The 23,422-nt window shown below is 36.5% G+C and overlaps 10 protein-coding genes across 10 annotated transcripts; 5 read left to right on the top strand and 5 right to left on the bottom strand.

Moving 5' to 3' along the window:
• The first annotated feature begins 4,365 nt into the window (after positions 1-4,365).
• EV154DRAFT_528873 (PMCA-type calcium-translocating P-type ATPase) lies at positions 4,366-8,369 on the top strand. The gene is made up of 12 exons (XM_051603617.1): positions 4,366-4,772; positions 4,842-4,935; positions 4,990-5,039; positions 5,105-5,178; positions 5,249-5,361; positions 5,428-5,602; positions 5,660-5,766; positions 5,834-5,954; positions 6,030-6,127; positions 6,189-6,790; positions 6,851-6,981; positions 7,067-8,369. The coding sequence occupies exons 1-12, from the start codon at positions 4,415-4,417 to the stop codon at positions 8,309-8,311; spliced, it is 3,168 nt and encodes a 1,055-aa protein (XP_051451454.1). The 5' UTR covers positions 4,366-4,414; the 3' UTR covers positions 8,312-8,369.
• Positions 8,370-8,413: 44 nt separating this feature from the next.
• Positions 8,414-10,383, bottom strand: EV154DRAFT_546157 (eukaryotic translation initiation factor 3 subunit D; the record flags this gene model as incomplete). The annotated part of the gene is made up of 3 exons (XM_051604686.1): positions 10,264-10,383; positions 9,953-10,203; positions 8,414-9,894 (listed from the first exon to the last, which is right to left on the bottom strand). The coding sequence occupies exons 2-3, from the start codon at positions 10,191-10,193 to the stop codon at positions 8,414-8,416; spliced, it is 1,722 nt and encodes a 573-aa protein (XP_051451453.1). The 5' UTR covers positions 10,194-10,203; positions 10,264-10,383.
• EV154DRAFT_528870 (uncharacterized protein) lies at positions 10,367-10,826 on the top strand. The gene is made up of 2 exons (XM_051603616.1): positions 10,367-10,573; positions 10,643-10,826. Exons 1-2 carry the CDS (start codon positions 10,441-10,443, stop codon positions 10,807-10,809), a joined length of 300 nt encoding a protein of 99 aa, XP_051451452.1. The 5' UTR covers positions 10,367-10,440; the 3' UTR covers positions 10,810-10,826.
• Positions 10,827-10,854: 28 nt separating this feature from the next.
• Positions 10,855-12,269, bottom strand: EV154DRAFT_487460 (uncharacterized protein; the record flags this gene model as incomplete). The annotated part of the gene is made up of 2 exons (XM_051598982.1): positions 10,855-11,868; positions 11,931-12,269. The coding sequence occupies 2 exons, from the start codon at positions 12,267-12,269 to the stop codon at positions 10,855-10,857; spliced, it is 1,353 nt and encodes a 450-aa protein (XP_051451451.1).
• A 1,994-nt stretch (positions 12,270-14,263) lies between these two features.
• On the bottom strand, positions 14,264-15,134 carry EV154DRAFT_487459 (uncharacterized protein; the record flags this gene model as incomplete). Its single annotated transcript, XM_051598981.1, has 2 exons — positions 14,264-14,334; positions 14,873-15,134. The coding sequence occupies 2 exons, from the start codon at positions 15,132-15,134 to the stop codon at positions 14,264-14,266; spliced, it is 333 nt and encodes a 110-aa protein (XP_051451450.1).
• An 814-nt stretch (positions 15,135-15,948) lies between these two features.
• On the top strand, positions 15,949-16,951 carry EV154DRAFT_487458 (uncharacterized protein; the record flags this gene model as incomplete). Its single annotated transcript, XM_051598980.1, has 2 exons — positions 15,949-16,794; positions 16,862-16,951. The coding sequence occupies 2 exons, from the start codon at positions 15,949-15,951 to the stop codon at positions 16,949-16,951; spliced, it is 936 nt and encodes a 311-aa protein (XP_051451449.1).
• A 229-nt stretch (positions 16,952-17,180) lies between these two features.
• On the bottom strand, positions 17,181-17,859 carry EV154DRAFT_528865 (nuclear transcription factor Y subunit B-3). The gene is made up of 3 exons (XM_051603615.1): positions 17,677-17,859; positions 17,503-17,615; positions 17,181-17,438 (listed from the first exon to the last, which is right to left on the bottom strand). Exons 1-3 carry the CDS (start codon positions 17,745-17,747, stop codon positions 17,299-17,301), a joined length of 324 nt encoding a protein of 107 aa, XP_051451448.1. The 5' UTR covers positions 17,748-17,859; the 3' UTR covers positions 17,181-17,298.
• On the top strand, positions 17,860-18,969 carry EV154DRAFT_452749 (uncharacterized protein). Its single transcript, XM_051597273.1, has 5 exons — positions 17,860-18,085; positions 18,181-18,275; positions 18,333-18,442; positions 18,518-18,571; positions 18,623-18,969. The coding sequence occupies exons 1-5, from the start codon at positions 17,971-17,973 to the stop codon at positions 18,702-18,704; spliced, it is 456 nt and encodes a 151-aa protein (XP_051451447.1). The 5' UTR covers positions 17,860-17,970; the 3' UTR covers positions 18,705-18,969.
• On the top strand, positions 18,965-20,782 carry EV154DRAFT_528859 (transcription factor IIA, alpha/beta subunit). Its single transcript, XM_051603614.1, has 7 exons — positions 18,965-19,099; positions 19,207-19,274; positions 19,344-19,445; positions 19,511-19,756; positions 19,784-20,098; positions 20,198-20,431; positions 20,493-20,782. Exons 2-7 carry the CDS (start codon positions 19,257-19,259, stop codon positions 20,703-20,705), a joined length of 1,128 nt encoding a protein of 375 aa, XP_051451446.1. The 5' UTR covers positions 18,965-19,099; positions 19,207-19,256; the 3' UTR covers positions 20,706-20,782.
• Position 20,783: 1 nt separating this feature from the next.
• Positions 20,784-22,268, bottom strand: EV154DRAFT_556395 (uncharacterized protein). Its single transcript, XM_051605349.1, has 6 exons — positions 22,203-22,268; positions 22,073-22,133; positions 21,950-22,011; positions 21,292-21,896; positions 20,944-21,225; positions 20,784-20,878 (listed from the first exon to the last, which is right to left on the bottom strand). Exons 1-6 carry the CDS (start codon positions 22,244-22,246, stop codon positions 20,805-20,807), a joined length of 1,128 nt encoding a protein of 375 aa, XP_051451445.1. The 5' UTR covers positions 22,247-22,268; the 3' UTR covers positions 20,784-20,804.
• Between the last annotated feature and the right edge of the window lie 1,154 nt (positions 22,269-23,422).

Genomic DNA, 23,422 nt, shown 5'->3' with positions numbered 1-23,422 from the left:
CGTATTTTTTTCAAACGTATTTTTTTTATACCACTTACAGCAAGTCTAGCCAAGACCAGAAAGGCCAGTATAAATAAAACTATTTACAGTGCAATCACAGCCATTCACAGCCTCTGAGTTTCCAAAAACTCAAGAACCCTGCTATAGGAGGTCATCCCTCCTATAGCAAAGACTAGCCGCAGCCGCAATATCACAATATATCTGTTTTTCATTTTAGCTTCTTTTCAAAGAAACAAGAGTTACTACTAAACTAACCTTTTTATGTGATCGGTTAATTTTATACGATAAAGAAGTATGTCAAGGGAAAAGAAAAAGGAGAAGAATAAATTGTGTGAACCAGCTTTATTTGTAGGCTGATAAACAAGCTTATGTCAGGATGATTTAAATGCTTGTTTCATAATTTATAATGTTTGGGCCTTTACTTAAATTAGAAACATTGGCAAAAACCTCCCAAGCAAATCAGAACTTGGTAGTTGTCTATCTGCGCTCCAGTAGTAGCTTGTAATGACAGTGAAGCAGATTTTATGGAAAACAGAAATCGATTGTCCCATGAAGTTTAGATGATATGGCATGTCAATCGACGTGTAAAGACCATCGCGTGATTCTAAAAAATACGGAGTTCTAGACATTTCCCTCAAATAGGCATTTATATACTTTCTCTTTTTTTTTGGTTTTTCAAGACTCTCCCAGGTTCCATTTCCTGAGCTATCGACATCTTCTGGGTCTTTCATATTGTTTTTTTTTCGGAATTACACTGATAGAACTTGTTGCAGGATCAGTGTTAAAAGAATAAAAAAAATATTATTTCAGGTCGCGTATGAATCCAAAAGCGTGTTTGACACAAATGTTGTGGGCCAATCAATCTATGCAGATTTTTACTGATGTATAGGATTACACACAAATGGCTTCAGTTACATCTTTCATTGCTGACAGCTTGTGACCAATAAATTCCCATTTTTAAATTCGACATCGCTTTGGGTTATGGACAAGTGAAATATTTTTAAAAAAAAATTAAACTTACAAGCTCCCCTCTCTATTACCATACATGAATTATTACGCAAAGTTATTTCCCTGGTGGTATTACTATTGCAGTTACAGGTTTAAAGTAATTAAACCAAAAGTCTAAAATTTTAAAAATTAGACCTCCAACTCTGGTCTAACTTCCAGCGGTCTATGTTAGACCTGAACCTCTGGTCTAACTTTCCAGCGGTATAAATCAAACCTGAACCTCTGGTCTAAGTATTCAGCGGTCTATATTAAACCTGAACCTCTGGTCTAACTTCCAGCGGTCTATATTAAACCTGAACCTCTGGTCTAACTTTCAGCGGTCTATATTAAACCTGGACCTCTGGTCTAACTTCCAGCGGTCTATGTTAAACCTGAACCTCTGGTCTAACTTCCAGCGGTCTATATTAAACCTGAACCTCTGGTCTAACTTCCAGCGGTCTATGTTAAACCTAAACCTCTGTTCTAACTTTCCAGCGGTCTATATTAAGCCTGGACCTCTGGTCTAACTTTCAGCGGTCTATGTTAAACCTGAACCTCTGGTCTAACTTCCAGCGGTCTATGTTAAACCTAAACCTCTGTTCTAACTTTCCAGCGGTCTATATTAAGCCTGGACCTCTGGTCTAACTTTCAGCGGTCTATATTAAACCTGAACCTCTGGTCTAAGTATTCAGCGGTCTATATTAAACCTGAACCTCTGGTCTAACTTCCAGCGGTCTATATTAAACCTGGGCCTCTGGTCTAACTTCCAGCGGTCTATGTTAAACCTGAACCTCTGGTCTAACTTTTTAGCGGCCTAAATTAAACCTGAACCTCTGGTCTAACATTTTAGCGGTCTAAGTTGGATTTGGACCGCAAAAAAGTTTTACGGTATTAGAGTATTCAAAGCTATAGCTTGTATTAGGGCAATCGACGATTTGTAGTGCCTGCAACAGGACAAGTAACTTACATGGTTTTTTTTAAAAAACAAAATGCTTCAGCGACGATATAAGATTTACTTCCACCATTCTGAGTATTTTTCCAAACAGAAACCAACAATATGCAACTATAAATACTCGTTTAACTACAATAAGAAATCTAACGTATAGAAGCTTATTCAAACAGTTCATCTTATAGGATTAATTTGTTGATCATTCATTTTCTGGTTTCATACCAGATTAGCATAGTCTTGCTTTTTTATGGACTGGCTGTTACCTACTCCTCTGACACCCTTTTAGTTTATAATAACAGCATGAAAAGGGAGATAACGAGAACAGCATTCTTATGAAAAAAAAACAGAATGCAAATCGATTCTAACTAAAAGTAATTATACGGGAGACCTAAAAGCACATTTAACTGACTTGACTCCGGTGTATAAAGTACGTGCGTCAGATATAATTTATGCTGTTGTTAAGCTTCTGGTAACAAGTTTCCTGGCACAAAAAAAGAGCTCGACGTTACAGAATAAATTTTATTCAGTTGTATAGCTTAAGTGAGCACCATTTTGTATAGTAGCAATCCTGAGAAAGTTGTAAATTATGTACAACTTAGCAGAGGAACATACTAAAGTTTAGGGTTGGTACTTATACTAGCTTCCATCAACTGATTTTAGCAAAATAAGAATGAGTAACAAAGTTCAAAGCTATGACCCGATTGCTTGAGGCAACAAATGGAAGTAAGAATTTGGAAAATACTCAATATAAAATTGAGAAAAAGTTAGGTTTTGATACGGATTGCCTTTCGCAGGAGCAATTGTTTTTACTACATTTCTCAGCATTTGGAATTGTAAATATCAGTATAAAAACAATAAAATATATCAAAATATAAAGATGGGTATAAGTTCGATGAATCAAAAAACAGCTGGTGGTAAGGTATCTGTTGTGTCAAAAGGAAATCACAAGTCGTTAAGAACACTTTGATTTTTATGGATAAGCTTCCGACATAAATGCTGTTCAATAGACAGCACTCTCACTCACAGCAATTGTATTTTTGATCTTACAATTATCAAAGGATGTAGTATTCTTAAGTACGCCCAGCTCTATTCTTTTGGGTTTAAGCCTACTATTGAGCAGCTTTTGAAGGATTTAAAAGTCACTAGTGGTAAAAAGTTATACTATGTGGAAACTTGTATTGTCTGCTAAATTCCATTTAGCATTCTATTAATATCTACCTATTGCTCGAATAAAGAAGCCTTGTAATGTACTTGATAAATTGAAAAGTAAAAGCAATGTACGTTTCAGCTTTTACGGTCTATTAGTGATAATACAACTAAACTACGCTCAGCAGATGTTATTTGAAACGACATGAGGGACACAATGGTAACTATCGTGCTTTAGATTTTAGTTACTTAATGCGGAAAGTGATTACCATTCGGTAAACTTTTTTTTTACGCTGTAGCATGTTACACTACGCGTCAAACATCATGCGGGATTTATTATAGCACAACATATATGAAGGAAAATCTTTTTTAGAAGTATAGAAATGACAAAATTAAACACCATTGATATACATTAACCAACTATCAGGACTTTTGTCGTGAAAGATGTAACAGATGTTAATTTCGGTGTTAGTATACCGGTGATATACGTTAGCTGTCGTGTAAAAAAAAAAATGCAATACAATAACAAAAACAAATATGATTGATCGACATCTATTGATAAAAAAAAAGTACCCAGGCCATCGCACACCGAATTAACCATGAATTAGAAAAATTAAAAATAACTAGGTTCTTGCTGGAAAATCAAACAAAGTTTTAAGTATTTCATGTAGTGAAAAAAAAAAGTGTCTTGGAAGAATCGAAGTGTATGATTAATCCCTGTTTCTTTTTGGTCCGGATATTCGGATAGAGACGCCCCGGCCAGTTTTCTGTACCCTCAATGATCGTAAAAGCTTACTAAAAAGAGCTTGTTTACTAAAAGAACATTCCGTACATTAGCTTTGTGTAATAGTTGTTTTAATAGAGGTTTCCCTTTTGTATACAGAGCCTATTTAACTCTTGCAAACTGGCTTTTCGCACAATCTCTTCCCGCTCTGTTTTTTACACAGCGCAAGCCACCAGAAACTTGAACAGAAAAAAAAAGATCTCTACTTTAAAAAGGTGCAAGATAGCGTTTTGTGTGACATGATGGTTTTTTTTTTTTAAAAAAAAAAATAAAGGTTTTCAAGCATTCTGAAACGAAAATGGCGAAATAGATTTTCGTTTTGCAGTGACTTTTAAATTTGGCTATTTTACTTTTGGTAATATTTGCTCTTTAGGAAAAAAAAAAAAAGGGCACAGAAAAAAACGAGCCGTCAGAAATTTTTAACAATCTGCCATATTTGATTGTGTAATATAAATATCTACAATATTTGTATTGATAAATCCCCTTTTTCTCTCCTCTTCTTTCTCTCTCAGAAATAATAAAAAAAAAAAAGCTTATTTTTCTAAAATATGCCGCCTCAAGTGAAAGAAGATGATGATGCAAGAACTCCACTCCTCGGTTACAACATTGATACATTCACAATAAACGCCAAGCAATTAGTAGGGCTTGTAGAACACCCTAATTTGTTACCGCGGTTGGGCGGGACGAGTGGCATTTGCCAATCACTCAGAGTGGACCCAACTACAGGCCTCTTACCAGACGAGACCTTTGACCCATGTTATGGCGTCGTTGTTCCACAAAAGCTGCAGCACGCTCCTGATTTCTTTGCAGATCGAAAGTCTATCTTTGGTAAAAATGAAATTCCAAGTGCTCCTACAAAAACTTTTCTGCAATTGATTTGGGTAGCCTACTATGATCAAACCCTCAGTAAGTGGATCAAGCCAATTTATATTCTCTTGGATTGGATTTAATTCTAATTGCTTTTTTTTTAAAAAGTTATGTTGACTATCGCCTCTATTATTTCCTTAATGGTTGGTATCTGGGATGATCACTCACCAAAACATCCAGTAGACGAGCCAAAAGTTGGATGGTAAATAGAGTCTGCAGTTAAAAATCATGTATGATAATTGACTGTGTTTAATAGGGTAGAAGGGGTTGCCATCCTTGTCGCTGTCACTGTCGTAGTCATCACAAGTAAACACGATCCATTCACGCTTATTATATGTATTTCTAACCCTTCATGTGCTGATTTTAAACAGATGCCATTAACGACTATGAAAAGGAGAAGCAATTTCAAAAATTGAATGCCAAAAAAGAGGATAGACCAGTCAAAGTAAATAGATTGTTCATGATGCACACCTGTTTTTTTTTACTCTCGTCTAACAAAAATAAATCGTTTATAGGTTTTGCGTAGCGGACTTTCTCAACAAATTCACATCCAGGAAATAGTTGTGGGGGATATCTTGTTTATTGAACCTGGAGATATCTTGAATGTGGATTGTTTGTATATTGAAGGGTAATTGAATACTGTGGCTAGTCCTCTTTTTTGTTTGTTTGTTTACCTCACACTCACATGTAATAGCCACAATCTACGTTGCGACGAATCCGCTGCGACTGGCGAATCCAAAACAATGAAGAAGGACATTGATTCAAAAGGAGATTGTGTTATTATTAGTGGATCCAAAGTGGTTCAAGGTTTTGCAAAGGTGATTGTGGTGGCGGTTGGTGTGAATTCACATTATGGCAGAGCGATGACTGTAAGTTATGCATATATCGAATCTTTCTCACGGTATTAAAAAACTGGATTTGTTTAGTTAATGCGTGACTCAAAAGAAGAAACTACTCCATTACAACTTAAATTAAACGTGCTGGCTGACCAAATTGCCAAGTTTGGCTTTATTGCTGCCGGTATAATGTTGTTGTAAGTCAAATGATAAACTTTGTTTTTTTTTAAAAAAAAAGAGAAAAGTACTCACGCTTCTAGCTAGTGTCTTGATCTTAAAGATGGGTGTGATAAGTTTTATTGATCAAAGGTGGCTGCCAACAAATGAATTGACTTCTCAATTGATCAGTATCGTTATCCAAGCAATCACTGTTATTGTTGTTGCCGTAAGTAGAAACGTGTTGTATAATTCTTGTACTATATAAATCTGACGTCTTTCTTTGATTTGCACATGTTCATAGGTGCCTGAAGGTCTTCCAATGGCTGTTACACTTGCACTTGCATTTGCCACTACTGAAATGTTAAAAGACAACAATCTTGTCAGACATCTCTCTGCATGGTATTGTAACCCTAAAACAACGCATATTTGTCTGTAACTAAAAAAAAAAGCATTTACATAGTGAAACAATGGGTAATGCTACTACCGTATGTTCCGACAAAACAGGTACCTTAACCGAAAATAAAATGTCTGTGGTTTGTGCAAGTATTGCCAACAAGCAATTGAATTCCTTCGATGACCTCCAAACACGGACCAGCAAATCATTTGCTACGGATTTAGCAGCAGAAAACATGTCTGTGAACTCGACTGCGTTTGAAGGAAGAGACACGGATGGCAATGTCCGATTCATTGGTTCTACTACAGAATGTGCCATGCTTGAGTTTGTAACAAAACTGGGTTACTCCTACAATGACAACCGTAAATCGACACAATGCGCTTATGTCTATCCCTTTAATTCTACTGTCAAGAGTATGACTACAGTCATCAAAACCAATGATAGCAATGCGGCTTCTCCTGACCGCTCCAAATACCGTATATATACAAAAGGGGCTCCCGAAATGGTCATTCAAGCGTGTTCTCATTATTTAGATAGTGATGGCCAAGTCAAACCTCTTAACAGTTATATTCGCGTAGATCAAGAAATGCTGGTTAATTCTTACGCTGGTCGTTCCTTACGCGCTCTAGCCCTGGCCTATCGTGATGTTGATACCGAAACATTTAACGGTAAATACAGTCAATATGTTTCATAGTGTGTGTATTAATCTTTTATATGTCAACAATTAGCTTTTCATTCAGATGACCCACCTCTTAAGCAGCTTGTTCTGATTGGTATTATTGGCGTTCAAGATAAGCTTCGCCAAGGTGTCGTTGAATCTGTTCAGGAATTCCGACGTGCAGGCGTGTTTGTTCGCATGGTAAAGTAAACAAACATTTAAAAAAAAACAAACAAAAAACAAAAAAAAATAGAACCAAAGTGTATTTACTAGTTTTATAAATTAGATTACGGGAGATAATCTTCAAACCGCTAAATCGATTGCCAGAGAATGTGGCATCTTGACTTCAGGCGGTGTCGCTATGACAGGCCCAGACTTTAGGGCGCTAAGTGCTAAGGAGCAACACGATGTGATTCCTCGCCTTCAGGTACTGGCGCGTTCTTCGCCCATTGATAAAACCCTTGTTGTAACTCGACTTCAGGAGCTGAATGAAGTTGTCGCCATGACAGGTGACGGTACAAACGATGGCCCTGCACTCAAGTTAGCTAATGTAGGTTTTGCCATGGGCATCACTGGTACGGAAGTAGCTAAAGAAGCCTCTGATATCATCTTGATGGACGATAACTTCAATTCCATCCTGCAATCATTGAAATGGGGAAGAGCCGTCAACGATGGTGTCCGCAAATTCTTGGTCTTTCAATTAACCGTCAACATTGCTGCCGTGGTGCTTTCTTTTGTCAGTGCCGTACTATCCGACACATCCGAGAGTATTTTGAGTGCCGTCCAATTGCTTTGGGTCAACATGATTATGGATACCTTTGCTGCATTGGCTCTTGCTACTGAACCTTTAACAGATGAATTGGTCAATCGCAAACCCCTTCGCAAGGATGCTAGTCTGATCAACTGGCGTATGGGCCGCATGATTATGGGACAAGCGATTTTCCAAATCGCCGTCAATTTATTACTCATGTTTCATGGTCCCTCTCTGTTTGGTCTGTCCGACTCGGTGGAGGACACGAAAATCTTACGTACCATGGTCTTCAACGTCTTTGTCTTTCTTCAGGTCTTTAACGAGTTGAATTGCCGTCGTATTGATGACCGTCTGAATATTATGCGCGGCATCACACACGACCGTTTGTTTTTGGTGATCCAAGGTTTTACTGTGGCTGGTCAAATGCTTATTATTCAATATGGCGGGTTAGCGTTCAAGACGGTACCTTTGACCTTGAGCCAATGGTTGTTTACAGTCGCCATTGGATCACTCTCTATTCCTGCTGGTACGTTGATCCGCCTTTTACCAAATCATTTGCCTGGCGTGTGGAGTGAGAATAACGATGATGAGTTTAACCATGCTGTAAGTTACTCTCGTCTTCGTTGGGAATCCGTCGTCTCGCGTATTATGAGAGACATCCATCGTAAGAAGAATGCTGATATTGAGTTGGTAACAGATACAAACTTGATCCAACCTGTCGAGACAGCACGCAATATGAGACAAACAAAAGCTTCGAATAAAAGACATGCAAAAGTCTAATTTGAAAGAAAAAAAAAGGGACTTGATTTTATTTTTTTATTCTATTAAATAAAGCTATAATATTATTATTTTTTTTTATCATTATTATTTATTTTTCAAAATTTATTTTTGCTCCTCCTCTTCCTCTTCTTCTTCCTCGAATTCCTCTTCTAAATCCTCTTCGGAAGGAACAGCATAAACACGGAGAATAGGTCTGTTGGGATCCTTCATCATAATGTATGTACCTTCAGGTAATTGCAAGCACATATCAACGACGGCCTTAACAATACCCCAACCATTTGTTAAAGACAAATTCATTTGAGAGGCAAAATCACGAGGCTTGTAAGCTTGAGTACCCAAAATAACATGACGAGAGTTATCCTTGGGGTTATAACGTGCAACATAACCCAACTTGAGTTGTTCGGCATCGGCCAATAAAGCTTGAACGGCCCAACGAGCCAACTTGGCAGCGTTGTTTCTCATCTCGGTGGCAACAACAGCACCACGTTGAGAATCCAAACTCTTCTTCCAAGGGAGAGCTCCACCGGCTCCTTGAGCAGTAGGATCGAATTCGTTCAATGCACGGATAGTCACATAGCTTGTGTTATCACCAGTCTTAACAGCAGCATCCACTTCAGTACGGACAATCATTTGAATCTTTTCCTCCTCTTCCTCAGCACCAGGATTAGACAAGTCAAACTCTCTGTAACGGTAACCACAAGAAGCTAATTCCTCAGATGATTCGTTTGTGGCAAAAGGGTTGGGGTTTTCAAACTTCTTGGCGTCCTTCTCAAGAACTTGACGAGAGAAGTTTTGATTGATATAAGTAGCTTCGTTACAAAGAGCAGACCAAGAATTGATGGTATCCTTGTCTGATTCAGCAGGGGGATCGTACGAGTTCTCGTTGACAGTAACGAAATCAAAGACACCTCCGGGACGCTTATCCAAAATCACCTTACCATCAGCAGTCTTCTTTACAACAATATCCCAAGGGTAAACAGTACGAGTAGCACACATCAAGAGAGAAAGAACGGCATCGGTAGCGAATACAGTAGCCTTGTTCTCTTGAATGTACTTTTGGATGATGGGATCCTCTGATGTGGTTGTATCAAACTTGACACGGTCAATATGAGCGAGCATCTTTTCGTTCTTGGTGTTGACACGATCGTAGGTTTTGTTGTACACATTGACGGCACCATAGGTGGCGATATCAACAGCTTTAGGAATACCGAAATTCAACTTGCTCAAACGACTGAACTCAATCTCATCCAATACCTTCCAGTCAGAACCAATGTTGATGGAAGCGTTGCGGACACGTTGAGGCTTGTCATAATCCTTATAACCGTATCTACGTCTGTTGTTTTGTTGTTGGTAACGGCCGCCATTGTTGGGACGTTGGTTGACAGTACGGTAACCGCCGTTTTGCTTGTTGTTGTTGTTGTTTTGGACACGGTTGGTACGCACATTACCACCACCCACGGCCTTGAGGGCTTGCTTCTTGGTACCGGCAGATCGGTTGTCGACAACGGAGAAGGAAGATTCATCTTCATTGTGAGTGTAAGCAAAGGCAGAAGCAAAAGCAGCACCATAGGCTTGTTGTTGATCTATGGAATGTATAAATGTCATGTTTTTTTTTTTCGTAAAAAATCAATTCAATCATACCTCTGTTGAAACGGTTGAAACCAGTTCTACCTTGACGACCACCAGTAGCTTGGTTGTTGTCTTGCTTTTGGCCTTCGGGATTGGTCCAGTCAGCAACACGGCCTAACTTGTCAGCCTTGCTGAAAGGGGCATAGGGAATATCACGGAATTGTTGAGGGATGACATCACTAGCAGGTCCCCAGCCACCTTCACTGTCATGAATGGTAGGGAGAGAGAATTGGGGTTTGTTGGAATCAGCCATGATGATATTTCTATGAATCCAAGCGTTAATTGAAAGAGCTTAATTAACATGTCTTTGCATTTCAATTTACCTGTAGGATTTTTCAAAAAAAGAAAGGATTGATCACACAATTAGAAAAAAACAAATTTAAAAAAAAGTTTTTGCTTTTCGAGAATTTAGCCGTGACGACAGAGAGGGGGTTGAAACGGCGCCTTTTTTCTTTAGAATTGGCTTTTTTATATATTTTTTCTTTTACAATAAAGCATTCATGAATGAAATACCATTGACACAAGGCTTTAACTCGATATTGGGACCTGCTGTCCTGGAAATAGACCAAGCCATAGTAACCGTTCAAAAAAGCCAAGATGATCTTGGAAAAGAGATTGAACGTTTAGTTGCAGGTAAAAAAGAATCTTCCTACAAAAAATTCAAAAATTGTCCCTAATAAACGCTTCCGTTATTTATTCTAGAGCTTGAGTTATTCACGGATATCGCAGAGCCCCCCACACTCGTGCCATGTCTCGAAAAACTCTTGGACGCCAAAAAACGTCTATCATCAGCAAATAAACTGATGGCACAAACAAATGATCGTGTCGAACGGATTCAAAAAGAAATTATTGACACTAATAAAGAGTAAAAACATGATATATCACATATATAAAAATTAAACAAGTTATTTATTTTAAAAGTAGTTGTTTTGAGGGTTGAATGGATTATAATCAGGTGAAGGCTTGGCTGTCGCCATGGCTTGATAATTGGCAGCAGAAGCAATCAAGGGTAACAATTCAGGTGGTAAATTGTTTAATTGAACACCGATATTTTCCAACATTGAATATACATCACCACCATTGTGGGGGGTGAACTGGTTTAAGCTAGCGAGCGAAGAATTAGAGGAGGAATGTACAAGTCCTGGCGGTGGCGAGGATGGGAATAAAGAGCTAGCACTTGGCATCGTAGTAGTAGTAGTATTGGGTAAAGACGTTCCAAAATAGTTCAAACTAGGATCAACCGGTAATGAGCTAGATAGACTGGGTTCTTGTTGGATACTACGACGTTGCCTCTTGTTGATAGTTTGAGCTGTTCTCACTGGTATGTTCGTACTGCTGCTGGGTAAAGAACTAGATAAAGACGCTTGGTCTTTCTTTAACTGCGCGTTACTTCTATTTCTTTTCTTGATCACGTCCGTCTTTAATGAAAGTGGTCTGACAACACCATGAAGCTTTAAGAATAACCCACATGCATTACATAATGCATTACCAGTAGGATCTCTTCGCCACAGAGGAGTTGTCTTTGTAGAGCAGTTTGCACATTGCGTAATACCGTTCTGAGGCACACGACTAGATGTGGATGTAGTGGGTGTAGGTGTTGTGGAAGAGGAAAAGTATTCATCTTCGACGGATGAAGTGGATGGAGACGGTGAGTAATGGCTAGTATTCGATGTGGGAGGTGCAGGCACTTCCCCGTGTTGACCAGCAAAAGTAGGATCGTAATAAGCACCAAACATATCTTCAAAGCTGATGGTGCCCATAGAAGGAGGGTCATTACCAAAGAAAAAGGTAGACGAAGAAGTTGGAGAAGCATAGGCTGGTGTATTGCCATACAAGAAGGAAGAGTGTTCATCATGACTAGCGTCATTTTCATTAAAGTTTGTAGGGATATTGATACAATTTGTTGTAGTAGTAGTTCTATTGATTGTCTAATAAAAATAGAGTTTAATGTGTGAAAAATAAAAAATATACAGCTATTCTTTTTTTGTACCATTGGTGATGATTTAGATGTAGTTGTATTCTCTAATAATTCAGGATCCGAATCCATGGGTTCCGAGGTTGCTAAGGTAACATTATCCACATCTTTTTTTAATGTCATGGCCATCATTCGCCAAGTCAGGTTTTCCAGTCTGGATCCATTGGGTAAATTGTCTTTAGCTTGACTGTACATTCTCCATACTTGACTTGCCAAAGGGTCCTTCTTTTTAGCTTGATCAGTCTCATCTATCGATGTCTGATCTGTTATACCAGGAAATAAAGTACTTGAGAGTACTTGGTCTGCCATACGTGTTGTGGTTGTAGTGGACTTTTTTCTTGTTATAGACAACATGATTATGTATAAGAGAAAAAAAAGAGAAAAAAAAGAGAAAAAGTGTTAGTTTAAGAAGAAAGCATATATATAAAATAAAAAAATAGTGTGGAAAAGGGCATATCCTGATAATTTAAGATGCCGAATAGATTTCCAAATGGGGAATACTTGATTTTTTTTTGCCTCTTTGCTCATCAAGGCTCATTGTCACTGGTCCACATGAAATTAAACGCTTGTAACGATACATTATAAATGCTGAGAGATCGGAATTCACAAAAAAAAATACGACTGTCCGTTCCCTTATTTACACCAAAAAATCTACTCATCTTGTACTCATCTCCCAATGATTGGCTGATGTATATCGAAGGGAAGGGGAACCAGCATTAAGCTTTTGTTTATATATAAAAAAAGGCCTCTATCGACCAATGAAATGCCTTCCTTTGATGTATAAGTATGATAAGAAAATCCTTATCTGAAACAAAATCCATTGTTGGTAATAATTATTTCTCTTTTATATCACTGTATGACCCTTTAAAGATCCTCTGTGATATTTCGCCTAGGACAAGAAAAAGGTACGTCATATTTCCATAGATTAATTTATCTTTTTTTTTTCCTCTTTCTTCACGCATAAATAAAAAAAAATCATGTTCATAAGGGCTATCGGATCAAATCACTGGTCATGGGTAATCAAAGCAGACGGGCCATGGATCACCATGTCTAGTTCTAGAATCCAATTCTAGAACTACCAAATACACTTTCTGGTGTTTTGTTGTTGATTGAATTGAAACTGTATCAGAAAAAAATCAAGTTTGTTTTGGTTAAACTATTTTGACGTTTAGACATACCCGGCTCCTAAATAAAAAGGAGAGGAAAAAGATGTGTTGGTTTGACCTAAAAAAAAAACCCTATAAATCATGTGGTTTTTGTTACCCGGTATCATACCATAAATAGGATAATGTACTTTTTTTTATTTTATATATATTTCGTATACATATGGGAACCGCTGAGTTCAACATGAATTGCACGAGTTGATGTTCACTTTACCAAGGCACACTTGAAAGCATATGCTGATCATTTAGTTGAGCATCCTTCCCAAACTATGGGTCACTCCAGCTAGCCACAACTTTGGCCTAGTTCTTTCTGTCTTACATAATCATTTTATCACACACTAAAAGACCAACCATGTGGGAAACTCCTTGTTGGACATTCCTGTTTTCTGTAAATCCGGGAAAAAAAATAACATGGTAGATGCACACTTGTGATTAAACAATGGCTATTTTAAGGGTTGCTATCAGACTGATTGCCCCCCCCCCCGATTACCTGTTCTGTGGCGAATTTCTTATTATGTCCTCTTGCAGAAATAAATTACATTGTTCATTGGCAAAAATACATGAAAAAATGATGCGGTTTTTTATGCACAGACTGACAGGAATAGCAACAATTCACAAAATGTTTAGTGCCACAAAAGCGGAGATTTCTTTTTTTATGGTGAGTAAAAGTCTTTATGTCCATTGCTATAAACATGCCTAAAGAGATAACAACTTCTTGTTGTATACGCTAGTTATCTTATATGAATAATCGCAAAAAAGTAAAATAAAAAATAAAAATTGAAAAAAAAAATTAGTGGCAAGTGCCATAACAATGGGGAGTTGACATTGTTATTGTGTCACAATATTAGTAAAAGGAAAAGAATTCTTTCTTTGCAACCAAACAAACGTCTAAAGCGATAAGATAATGCTAGTTTTATTTAATTAATAAAAATCTGTTAAATTTAGAAATAGACTCAACTAGATCATAGGAAGTGATAGAGGGTAACAACTTGAATCAATGAAATAGCTTTTCTCGGCCATAAAACTTAAACAAGAATTTCAGCTTAACGATCTCCTCAGCGCATTCTAGTTACTACATGTACTTGATTATCATGAGCGAGAGTATCAATGATGATTTTTTTAAACATTGCGATACCCACTGAAGCAAAAAAACAATACTTCATAAACCGAATAGACGATCATAAATCACTCATGTTTGTGCTCAAACCCGCCGAATCGATGACCACTAAGCATACTTTGTTCATCTTTGCTAATTCCTTCATTAGATATACATCAACAAAATTAGTATAATTTATAATTTCATTTTATAAGATGGTGTTTTTTTTTTGTTATTACATACCTTTGTTTTTAAGAACTTTCTTTACTTAAGGGTTATCGTATTTTTACTCCATTTTCGCGCCAGTTTTTTTTATTTATTTACGCGCAAATTACTCGTAATCGAGATATTGAATGCCTTGCGCATCACCATTCACTTCTGATAACTCGCCTATTTTCATGCTTTTTTTTTTAATTCTCTTCTATTCATTGGGGTCTTGCAGTTGCAGCCGATAGTGACATAAATACGTTCGACCAAAGACCTTTTTTGCAATACGGCAATCATGTTTTGAATTGATTTTACAACTTCACCTTTATCTGCTGTTGTTTTAGATTTACGACGATAACCCGTAGCCTTCGTGTTTTAGAGTGGTTATATATTCTTGATATCTTTGACAGACTTCAGCTATCTCTTTAATAAATTATCTACAATGACATAGTTTATAATAATGAACAGATAATGTTAAACGTTACTTATACCTGTATATCCACTCTTTAGTACGTATAATTCTCGTTGTGATATTCTTATCTCATGATCTTTGTGCTTCTTTTTAAGTTTTGCATTTAGAAATTCAAGCTTCTGTGCCGTACACCAATTCATAAAATTGCTGATAGGCTCTTCTTGAAAAACTAAAGTATGCTTACACAAATCTGACATAATATCGTTAAATGACATGAATCTCAGCTCATATGTTATGGATTTAGGATTAGTTGGTAGGTAAAAACTGCTTTGACTACTCATTTAATTCCAAGATAATAGTAAAGTTGGTCTCAGTAGTAATAAAGAATTACTGTAAACCAATACCAAGTTTTAAGCTTTTATCATCTACAAATGTTTGCTCATTTTCGTGAATATTTATTCGTTTTTTGATCTGTTTGAGATTTATACCAATGAATATTAAATGCATTAGCGTCAATGACTTTGGTGCATAGCAGTAGGCATTCGCAGCAACGAAGTTCTTTCTGAAAGGATTTGGTCCAATAAGGTCCGAAAACCAAGTTAAAAAAGTGTGCACGATGGCTAAAGGATAAATGGCTGGTGTTTATTATTAACAGGGTGACACGAGCAGTTTTAATTAATTTCATAAATATTTTTTTTTTCTTTTTATAAAATTTCTAAATAAACATTTTACCGTGCTGTGATTTCCTTAGCAACACCAGAATGGTTAGCATCAGAATCTAGGAATAAATATATAGGGATTGTGTTCACTTATAAGTGATCGTCACTGTTTTAAGGTTTGCTATATTTGAAGAGAAAAGGCCAGAGTCAGATATGTGAAGGGGGAATTTAGTACAATGAAAATAGAAAAAGACCAATAGGGTTGATCAGCATGTGTGCTAAACGGGAATCTAAAAAATCATTCTGCCCTTTTTGCGACAGCCTTAATACTAAATACATGTGATGTGAATATAAATAAGAAGTATTTTTTTTTGAAATACCGGTGTTAAAAAAAAAGATATAAATAAACAACACTCGCTTTACTCTCTCACCTCTCTTTCTCCTTTTCTTTTCTCTCTCTTCATATTTTCCTTCTTCTCTTTCTTTTTGTATCAGCATGACACTAATTTGTGTACCCAGGCTAGCTATTTTTATAATTCTAATTGGCTTTACACTGTTCGGGACGACAGTTGCTCAGGAGGAGAAGGGAGCAACAGAAGTGCTTGCTCAATCAAACCTAGACTCCAATTTAGATGATACATCACTGTTTCGTGGAGTAGAAAATGCCATTGACGAGGATTCAGAAGGTGATGATGCTTACCGAATATTCAAAAGTTTACAAGATGTGACAGAAGAAGACTTTACTGAAGAAGAAGACGACCCAATCGATCACAGTAGCAGTAAAGAAATCAAGGAAAGAATCCAGCCTGAAGAAGAAGACCAGGATGATATCGTAGAGGAAGACCCTGAAGAAATAAATGACCCAGAGGAAGAACAAGAAGAAGAAGAGGAAGAGGAAGAGGATGATGACTTTTCAGCGGATTCGTTCCCTGACTTTAAAAATATAGCTGCTACTGAATTCTTTGAACATCTTCCTCAGCAGATCAGTAGCCCTGAAGAAGAAGAAGAAAAAGAAATGATTGAAGAAGAAATTGTAGATAATAATAATAATAACGAAGAAGAATATGATGATCTTGTAGATAATAGCAACAATAATAACAACAACAATAACAACAATAACAACATTAATAATAATATACCAGTACCAGTCATTGAAAATAACGAGATACCTTGGCACAAACCCGATACTGTGAATAACGCACATGTCGATGATTCATTTTATCAAGATTATAACAATTACTCAAGGGAGAATCAAAAATCCAACAGCAGTTTTAGACACTGGCATGGGCTATTAATTCTCGTGATTTTGGTGATCATTTATAAATCCCTCAGCAAAAGCAAGGTAAAATTTAAATGACATTTCATCCAAATATAGTAAATGTATTAATTTTTGTGGGAAAAAAAAATAGGCACATCATATATTGGATTCCAACAATTCTTCTCCGTGGAATGAAACAGACTATTTACCTGTAAGTATTTCGCACGCTTACCCTTTTTAATAGTTAAATAACCTGTCTTTTTTTATTCGTAGTTACACAACAATAAAAGTAATAACAGCAGACACTACAAATGGGAAATCAAAACTTCCTAAAATAAAAAGCCATCTTTTTTTTTTTTTTTCTTTATTTCCTATTTACATATTTCCATTATAATAACCAGCCATTTGTTGTTGCTGGTCACCATATAATTGTTGTTGTTGCTGTTGTTGTTGCTGCTGTTGTTGTTGAACTTGTTGTACTTGATCAACATTTTCCTCCTTTTCTTTGCCAGTTGCTGTAGTTCTTTCGATCTTTGTAGTCTATAGTAACAATAACGTGCGCGTTTAGATTAACCCCCTTATATATCTTTAAAAACTTACTTCACGATATTTTCCAAGATATATCTTTAAAGCTTCTGTATAGTTTTCAAAACCAAGCGATTGCATTGCCCACAAAATATCTTCACCGTTAATCGTCTTTCTCTTTTCCTGTTGACAACGGTCACTGGCTACAGAATTTATTACGGGTTAAAAAAGAAAGATACATTGACTTTCTCCCTTAAAAAAATATACCTTCGCTTGTAATGAAAGAAATGAACTCAGAGACACATTCTTGCACACACTCTTTGGCTTCCTTGGCAATCTTTGCATTTTCGGGGAGTGCTTTCTTCATTATACGTGCAACACTTTTTTTTATATAGAAAGATTAGCTTCATTTCAGGTATCAAACACGTAACAAACATTTACTTTGCAATAGGAAGAAAGCGATCTTGCTCTTTAATATCAATATCAAGTTCGTCTCCAGAGTGTGCTGACATTTTTTATATATGTAATGATAAAGAAGAAAAAGAAAAAAAAAAAGCCTTTTTCCTCACCTACAACCGAGATCTAAATCAGATAGCTGTATACACTACATAATCCCGATGATGACGTCTTTAGGTTATGAATTTTTTATTGGCATGCTTCGGGGGTAAATAATCCCCACACACTCGTGAGGAGCCTATTTTCCAACTTACATTACAAAATATAAATTATAACACAATGGCATCACGTTTAATTTGTAAAGCCCAACTTTTGAAGGGATCACCTGTCCGTCAAGTTGCTCGTTCTTACGCTACTGAATCAAATCAAGCTACTCACCATTTTGCCGAAGAATGTATGTTTTTTTTTACTTTCAGTAACAATTGCATTACAACGTAAAATCTAAAAAAAAAAAAAAAAAAAAAAAAAAAAAAATCTTTTTCTCCTTAGCTTTCGGTAACAATTTCTGGAGAAACTCTGTCATTGCTGTTGTTGCCACCGCTGCATGGTTCAGAGTTGATCAACACCTTGTTGGCGCTTCCGACGTATGTTTTTTTTATTGTCTGTTTAATTATGAAAGGTTGTTTTAACCTTCATTATAGGAAAAGCATCCCATCACCAAGTGGTTCGAATACCACATGACTACCAGTGAACAAAACGATCAAATTAACCATGCCAACTTGGCCGGTGCCACTGCTGCCGCTGAATACAAGTAAAGAAAAAGAAAACGGAACATTGGGGGGATAGCACATGTATCAGTTATTAATGGTTTTTTGCTCAATACTAGATTATTTGCTCAAGATGCTCAACGTGCTCCCATTCACCGTATGAGAAACCCTGAGTAAGTATACTACGATGCACTTATTGAGTTTTATTCTGACAGTTTCCTTAGATCTTTCGAAAACGCTAGTCCTCGTGGACTTGTTACTGGTAACCAAGTTGATTTAACTGACCTCAAGATTAGATCTGACTAGATTCAACGCACACACACACACACACACGTACACAAAAAATGCTATAAAAGTTACATGAAATAAAAATAAATTGTCCAAAAAAAAAACGAATTAGACATATGCGCATTGACGAGTATTTGCTATCCCAGTCACCACACACGCACACAGAGAGGAAACACGCTTGGGGGAAAAGAAAAAGTGTCGCCATGACACCAATGCCACTTTTTATTTATGAACAGTCCGGTCCGGACAATCTCCAATCATGTCGTCATTCAGTTGAGTTTTTTTTTTTTTTTTTTTTTTTTTTTTTTTATAAATAGCCCACTATTTTTTTTCGCATCTTTTTTGTTTCCGTTATTTTATATAAAAAGGCTTCTTTTTTTTGTAACTCTTTTTCTCAAAAAGAATCTTCAAAGGTAGATCTAGATCCAATCTGTTTTAAAACGTGTCTTCTTTCTCTTTTATTCATTAACATTTAGTTTCTAATACCTTTTTTTTTTTTTTTTTTTTTGGCTCCATAAAGAAAAAATAAAACTCACTGACTCGAGTCGTAGTAATTTTTTAAATACAATAATGTCTAACGCTATTGTGGTAAACAAGACAGAAATTATATCGCAGACTATCTTTATTTGGCTCTTAATGTTTACTTCATTTCTTTAGTCTAATGTTTATCGATTTGTGATTGACGATGTCATCAATCAAGTACGTGGTGATTTCGAGGATATGGGCATAGACGATGCTATTTTGCAGGAATTACAAAGAGTAAAACACCCTTCTTTTTTTTTCACTTGTAAAAAAAAACAATGACTAATGTTCTTCTTTCTTAGTCTTGGGAATCAAAAGTAGCTAGATCTCGTGTAGCCAACTTTGGTTTTAAGGACGATGGTTATTATGACGAAGATGGCGAGAATTCTGCTGCGGCCAATAATTCAATTCCCAATCCTCCAGCGTCTCTCAATACGAATAATGGTAATGAACCCGCATTACAGTATCCTTCAGAATACGCTGGTCAACCTGCTGCCGCTAGTTTAGTTAATTTGGCTACCGCTGCTGGTAGATCCCAACAACAGCAACAACAACAGCAACAACAACAACAACAGCAACAACAGCAACAACAACAACAACATCAACAGCAACAGCATCAACAACATCAACAGCAACAACATCATCATCAACAACAACAACAACAACAGCAACAACAGCAACAACATCAGCAACAGCAACAACCACAAGGTTATAGTCTTCCACCAAGAATGATCCCTGACCCAAGTACTCTTGCTAATCAATACCAAATGATGCAACCTCCTCTCAACAATAGCGATAGTTCAAAGAACCTTCCCGAATTACAATTACCTGGACTTCCCAGACCAAATCTTCCTCAAAACGATGGTGCAAATGATGAATTAACTACTCGTGTAAAGTATAGCTATAAAAAAAAAAGGGTGTAATAATAGCAACGATTGAAAAAGAGAAAAGTACATGCTATTAACACTATTTTTTTTTTCTTGCAATAGGAAATTGATCAACGTATTGAAGATATGATTCAAACAAGTCAGGAAGAAGAGGAAGAGCATGAAATTACATTTTCTGCCTCGTCGTTCTCGGGTGAACCTCTTACATTAGAATCTCTTCCTGATAGTGTCAAAGAGTTAATGAAGGAAGCTAGAGAGAGAGCCATTAAGGCTGGTGCTTTAAAATCAAAAACTCGTATTCCTCAATTGGATGGTGAAGGAGAGGAGGAAGTCGCTGTAAGTCTTGTGTGCTATTTATTTTCCCTACACAGTTTCACTCATCTCTGTATCAACATAGGACGAGGATGATATTAATTCAGACTTGGATGACACTGACGATGACGATGACGATGGAGAGGGAGGAGAGGAAATTGAGCATATCATCTTGTGTTTATATGATAAAGTTACAAGAACAAAGAATAAGTGGAAGTGCATATTAAAGGATGGCATTATGTTGGTCAACGGTAGAGACTATTTGTTCCACCGTGCAAATGGTGATTTTGAGTGGTAAAAAAAAAAAAAGAAAAAAAAAAAGAGAAAGAAATAATAAAAAAAAAAAAAGTTTTATATAAAATAAAATAATATACACACACCAAATCATAAGTCCCTATTACTTGAATAATGGGTCTATATCACTAAACATTGGCTTGTTAAATGACATTCTCGTAGGTGACTTTTGGAAATCTATGAATGGATAAATAGTTTAAGTAAAACTTCATTTAAAAACATATAACTGTTTTGGCACCTACCTCCCCAACTCATAGCATCGTCAGATGTTTTGATTTTTAATGTGTTCATTGTAGGTGTTGCTGCTGGTTTGGAACCTATAGACAAATCACGCAATGCAGCATACGGATCCTCTTTATACACTGTCGGTTTCTGTTGTTCCTGAGGCTGAGGTGTCATACTGGGTGTGGTGGAAGGTTTGGGTGAATTGGGTTGTAAAATGCCACCAGAGTAAGTTGGTGAAGCGATGGGTGTATGTGTGGCAAGACCAGCCAGTTCTGAAAATATATCATTTGTTGGTGATACTGTATAAAAGAATAGCGATGAGCACTTTGAAAACGCCCATGTTTATCATTATTATTATTATTTACCTGTAATAGGAGACATGGGTTTACTTGCAGGTGGGTTTAAGATGGGCTGATTGGATGAAGGTGGATTTCTAAAATGTTGGTTTGAAGAGGGAGGCGGTGTCATTATAGACATGGGTACAGAAGAGAAACTAGGCGATTTTGGTGAGAGCATGTTATCATCGTTCAATAGCAAATCATCCATTGCATTTTTATTATGTTGCACGGCAGGAATCAGTCCAATAGGTACATTATCATCAACCCATGATTGAGTAGGTGCTATTTTGGGTCGAATGTCCAAACTCCTTCTTTTATCAATACTTCCACTACGTCCGACAGTTGTATTCACCTTACGACTTCCATCAGGTGCGTATAACTCGGTGATAATCCGCTTTACATTCTCTGCGTGGGCAACTCCCTTCTGACGATCAAGCCATTTTTGTTCGTAATACTTTTGTCTCATAAATAATCGAATATCTCCATCCGTTTCGGGCTCTGGTGTGTCTATACGATAGTTACTGAGCCAAATTGTTCTAGCTACTTCATTACCACCATGTTGAAGGGCAACAATCTCTGGTCCTGAGAACTTGCTGGCCGAGATGGACTTGACTCGATGTCCTACTTCTCGACTACATTATAATATTAAACATACTGCTCAATCATCTTTAAACCCAATCCTTACACTAAACCAGAACAGCGAGTACATAGAAACGTTTGTATACTGACATTAACAAAGAACGGACTCTATATTGTACAATGTTAACACTTAATTCTTTGCCATCCTTTTTTTCTTCTTCTTTTTTACCTTGGTGGGACAATCAAAGCACTTTTTATTTTCAGGCAATCGCAAAAGTTCTCTTACTTTTCTATGAAACAGAAATGTCAACTCTTTTAAAACATTTGTAAAAACAAAGCACCAATTTCTAAATATTTACTGAGAGTTCCATTCTTCTTGCTTTTTCGCAATCATTTGTGCCATTGTTAAGTTATTGAAGGAAAAAAGAAGAGACAATGAACTGGGTTACACCTGTTTTAAATACCCTTTTAATGGTGGCTTTCGAAATTACCCAATTCGATCCCCCTCAACTGCCCAATCGAATTGCACTAACTGCAAAAAAGTAGCACCTTTGTGTAATGATTGTCATACGTAATGGTTTCTTTATAAAGTTTCCCCGATATACTGATTGCACTCTTTGGATTACGTGTACGCAACTCTTATTATGTCATTCTGCACGCATTTGAGTCACCTCAGACTATATAGCATCTCGAAAATAGTAACAATGAACAACAACAACAACAACAAAAAACCAGCTGAGTTTAATGCATATATGCTAGGCGTGCTTTTACATATTGTCTTTGCTACGTTACAGTTGATAAGTCTCCAATCGTGTATAAACATCACCTTATTATGCCACCCTTTTTCAGTGTGATTATTTTTCAATTAAAGCTGCAGATCGAAACCATGTGTGACACTATATTTCGTACATGAATCTTCATGTAAACTAAGATAAACGACCTTTGGCGACATAGCCAATTACTGGGTTTTAGATACACTTATTTCTTTGGAGGCGTATTTTTTATAGATATATAATTGTAAATCGTCACTATTTTTCAAAATAGTTTATGCAAGTATATTTCATATTTGCCAAAAAATAAAAATAAAATCTAATTAAATCTTCCAATTTAATCACTTCTTAAAAGGAGACTAATTTCTCACAGTTTTCAAAGTGTTTTTTTCTTATTCTATGCACACTTCAAATATTAATCAATTTAACCGCTCCCTGATGAATAAAAAAAGATGAATAAAGCTAACTTAAACTGCATACAGAGAGTTTATTTTTATTACATTCTTTTTAAATTTACAGACGAGTTATTTCATTTGCCAGAATTGCAAGTTCAGCTTTTTTATGTCCTGTAGGTTCCCCCCCTGATCTATTTAGCCTTATGCAAGACAAATTTATGTCTCATTGTTGAAAGGTTCACCTGTCACCCTTGCTTCCGTTATGATACATGCATGGGGAAACATGTTGTCTTTTTCTTTCTGTGGACATTACTACCAACTTCATGTTTAATGAAATGATGATACTCTTTTATACGACATGTGTATTATCATATGAGGCTTAAAATATTAAAAATTGAATTATCCCTGGTTTAA

This window comes from Mucor mucedo (assembly GCF_025094135.1).
Source record: "Mucor mucedo strain NRRL 3635 chromosome Unknown EV154scaffold_186, whole genome shotgun sequence".
NCBI classification, from domain to species: Eukaryota; Fungi; Mucoromycota; class Mucoromycetes; order Mucorales; family Mucoraceae; genus Mucor; species Mucor mucedo.
Note: the sequence above shows the minus strand (reverse complement) of the source record. Positions and strands in the feature narration are given on the sequence as shown.